Source organism: Crocuta crocuta, unplaced genomic scaffold (genome assembly GCF_008692635.1).
Source record: "Crocuta crocuta isolate KB4526 unplaced genomic scaffold, BGI_CrCroc_1.0 scaffold1270, whole genome shotgun sequence".
NCBI lineage: Eukaryota > Metazoa > Chordata > Mammalia > Carnivora > Hyaenidae > Crocuta > Crocuta crocuta.
Window position 1 is genome coordinate 8291 of NW_027531521.1, and position 4035 is coordinate 12325.

General features: G+C 46.4%; 1 protein-coding gene across 1 annotated transcript in view; it reads left to right on the top strand.

Annotated features, from left to right (window-relative positions):
- The window catches only part of LOC144238577 (sorting nexin-12-like), a 43089-nt gene that overhangs the window by 4974 nt on the left and 34080 nt on the right, over window positions 1-4035 (top strand). Inside the window, exons 2-4 of the mRNA XM_077772389.1 lie at window positions 1960-2055; window positions 2544-2668; window positions 3075-3165. Of these exons, the coding sequence (XP_077628515.1) occupies window positions 1960-2055; window positions 2544-2668; window positions 3075-3165 (312 nt within the window). The remainder of the gene's footprint in view (window positions 1-1959; window positions 2056-2543; window positions 2669-3074; window positions 3166-4035) is intronic.

The following is a 4035-nucleotide window of genomic DNA, read 5'->3' on the forward strand; positions in this document are numbered from 1 at the left end:
TCAGCACAGAGCCTGACACGGGGCTTGAACCCACGAACCGCGAGATCATGATGTGAGCCAAAGCCAGATGCTTAACCAACTGAGCCACCCAGGGGCCCCATCTCATCTTTTTTTCTAGCTGAGTAATATTCTACTCTGTGTGTGTGTGTGTGTGTATAGCACATCTTTATCCATTCATATTTTATTTTATTTTGCTTTATTAAAGTTTACTTATTTTGAGAGAGAGAGAGTGTGAACAGGGGAAGGGNTGAACCTGCGAACCATGAGATCACGACCCCAGCTGAAACCAAGAGTCCAGTGCTTAACTGACTGAGCCACCCAGGCACCCCCATCTTTTCTTTTTAAAGTTTATTTCCTTTGAGAGAGCATGCATGAGTGGAGGAGGGGCAGAGAGAGAGGGAGAGAAAAGAGAATCCTAAGCAGACTCCACACTGTTTGTGTGGAGCTCAACACAAGGCCCAAACTCAAAAACCATGAGATCACGACCTGAGTGGAAATCAAGAGTCAGATGCTTAAATGACTGAGCCACCCAGGCACCCCTTATCTTTTTTTTTCTGTTTATTTATTTTTGAGAGAGAGAGCAATGGGGGAGGAGCAGAGAGAGGGATACAGAGAATCCTAAGCAGGCTCCACGCTGTCAGCACAGAGCCCAGTACAGGGCTCAAACCCACAAACCATGAGATCACAACCTGAGCTGAAATCAGGAGTCACGCTCAACCAACTGAGCCACCCAGACACCCCACATCCATTCATCTTTTGATGGACACTTGGGTTGCTTCCATATTGGGTTGCTTGGCTATTGTAAATGATGCTGCAGTAAACAAAGGGGTTCATATATCTTTTTGAATTAGGATTTTCATTTTCTTGGGTAAATATACACAGTCCTTTTTTAAACCAAATAGAGGTAAGCTATATGTACTGTTCTGTAACTTGATTTTGATACTTATTATATTTTCATACTGGCACATATATATTTCACATTCTTCTCATAGCTGTATCGAAATTCTACTGTATAGGCATAGCATAATTTAACAAATTACCTATTGATGGACATGTATAATTATTACAAATAAAGTACAGTGAAAACCCTTGTACCTACATATTTGCATACAACTTCAAGTCCATTTATAGGATAAATTCTAAGCAGCAAGTGACTTCTAGTTACCATCTGTGACGAGGCTGGATGTGGTAAGGATTGGTATTTACCTGGTGGCGTTTTATTTTATTTTTGATTTTTTTAAATAGTTTATTGTCAAGTTGGTTTCCATATTACACCCAGTGCTCATCCCAACAAGTGCCCTCCTCCATGCCCATCACCTTCTCCCCTGCCCCCATCAGCCCTCAGTTTGTTCTCAACATTCAAGAGTCTCTCATGGTTTGCCTCCCTCCCACTCCCCAACTATTTTTCTCCTTAATTTAAGGTCCTCTGTTAAGTTCCTCCTAATCCTCCTATACGTGCAAACATATGGTATCTGTCCTTCTCTGCCTGACTTATTTCGCTCAGCATAACACCCTCAAGTTCCATGTGTGTTGCTACACATGGCCGCATTTCATCCTTTCTCATTGCCTTGTAGTATTCCATGGTATAGATAAACCACATCTTGATCCATTCGTCAGTTGATGGACACGTAGGCTCTTTCCATGTTTTGGCTATTGTTGAGAGTGCAGCTATGAACATTGGGGTACGTGTGCCCCTATGCATCAGCACTCCTGTATCCCTTGGGTAAATTCCTAGCAGTGCTATTGCTGGGTCATAGGGGGGTTCTATTGTTAATTCTTTGAGGAACCTCCACACTGTTTTCCAGAGGGGCTGCATACCTGGTGGTATTTTAAAGGAGTTATAGGAGCATGGTCCACAGGAGTTGTTTCTTCATTGGGACCTAAGTGATTCTGACAGGTGGCCCCTACAGACTGAACATTAGTTACCATCTCTCTTCTCTCATTTTTCCTTCCCTGTAGACAAACCTACCTATCTTCAAGCTGAAGGAGTCCTGTGTACGGCGGCGCTACAGTGACTTTGAGTGGCTAAAAAATGAGCTGGAGCGAGATAGTAAGGTATGACCCCATTCCTTGTGTGGGATCTTTGGAGGAAGAGATCTACATAGGCTGAGAGGGCATAAGATCCTAGTGTATAAAATTTTTTAAAAATTTAATGTTTATTTCTTTTTGAGAGAGTGCGCGCATGCGCTCGCACGAGCAAGTGGGGGAGGGACAGAGAGAAAAGGAGACAGAATCCGAAGCAGCCTCCAGGCTCCAAGCTGTCAGCACAGAGCCTGACACAGGGCTCGAAATTGGAATGGTGAGATCATGACCTGAGCGAAAGTTGGATGCTTAACCGACTGAGCCATGCAGGTGCCCCTGGGTTCGTTTTTGACCTGAGCCATCTTTACTGTTCTTATGGCCTCTCTTCTTGCAAGTTGCTGGCTGCAGGATAAGATAGACCCTGGCTAATAGTTTAATAAGAAATGAGGTGTATAGCGCTTCACCATCTCGTTCCCTCTTCATCCTCTCCCACGTGGCTGATATTTTGTGTCTGCCTGCAGATTGTAGTACCACCACTGCCTGGGAAAGCCTTGAAGCGTCAGCTCCCTTTTCGAGGAGATGAAGGGATCTTTGAGGAGTCCTTCATTGAAGAAAGGAGGCAGGGCCTCGAACAGTTTATTAACAAGTAAGCCAAGTTCCCGGGGACTCCTCTTTCTCCTTTTGCCATCATGGTCTTTCTGTGTTTTGTCTGTCTCCTCTTTTGTGATGGGTAATAAGATGTGATGCTGGTTCTGTGGTAAGCTGACTGACAGTAAAACTCCATTGCTTTGAGTAGAATCCTGATCCTGTACCTCAGGGCCTGAGAAAGCACTGCATGTTAGATGTGTTTGGGGATAGTCCCCTGCCTCACCTGTCTATCCCCCTTCTCCTGTACAACATCGGGGTTGGAGTGGTACCCCGTTGCTGTCCTCTACTTGCTTGTACCTCTGGAAGAGCTGATCTTGCCCTTCCTCCCCTGTCCACACCCCCGTTGCTCTGCGAATTCTCTCTGATCCCAGATACTACTGATAACTATCTTGGTCTCTTTATAGAATTGCTGGGCACCCACTGGCTCAGAACGAACGCTGCCTACACATGTTCCTGCAGGAGGAGGCAATTGACAGGAACTACGTCCCCGGGAAGGTGCGCCAGTAGGAGCCCCTCTCACCACTTGCCCTCTACTTTCCTGCTGAAATGACGTTGATTTTTACACTAAGCCTCTCTCTCTCTCTCTTTGATCTGAAGTTGGCTGCCCATCCCCTGGCCTGATAGACTTTCTGGCATTGTGTTTCTTGGTACCTGACTACACCTTGGGCACTCTGCTAGGATCCTCTTCTCTGAGGAGAGGTGGGAGACCACAGGCAGATGCCTTTTACTTGGGGTACGGGTGGGGAGATTGGACTGGAAGGCAATTCCTTGGGCATTTACCCATGCCAGAAGGCTAATCTTATGGGGGGGGCGGGTCTTGTGCTGGTGGGGCACTCGGATACATACTGATGCTGCAAGTCCAGGGGATTTTCTTACTCTTAGGTTTAACCAGGAACGCTGAGCAGGGAAAAACCCTGCCTTTCCTACCTGCATGAACCTTTTTCTTTTGGGGGAGGTGGTGGAGACCCAGAAGTTCTTGTTTTCTCTAGGCGTGCTCCCAGTTTTCTCAATGGTTTCTTTTGTTACTCTCTCTCTCCCTTATTGCTTTTCATGGCAGTAAATCCTCCTAGAGTCTAAGCAGTCGGTTGTGTGGAGCAAGGTGTGTGGGTTGTCTGGGTCCCTCATCATGGCTGCTTCAGAGTCAGAAGAAAGCCATAGGGCAGTAGGGGAACTTTTGTTGTCTACCCCGTCTCCTTTGTGGATCCCCACTCTGGCTGCCTGTTCTCAGTCATCAGCAGGTGAGTCAGTACAGGCCAACAGTTTTCCCTCCCCAAGCCCTTGCTACTTTATAGGTTTCCTTTGCGGGTTTGATGGCTTGAGGGGTGGGGACAACTCACCACTGCCAGGTAACTCCCTAAAATGTGG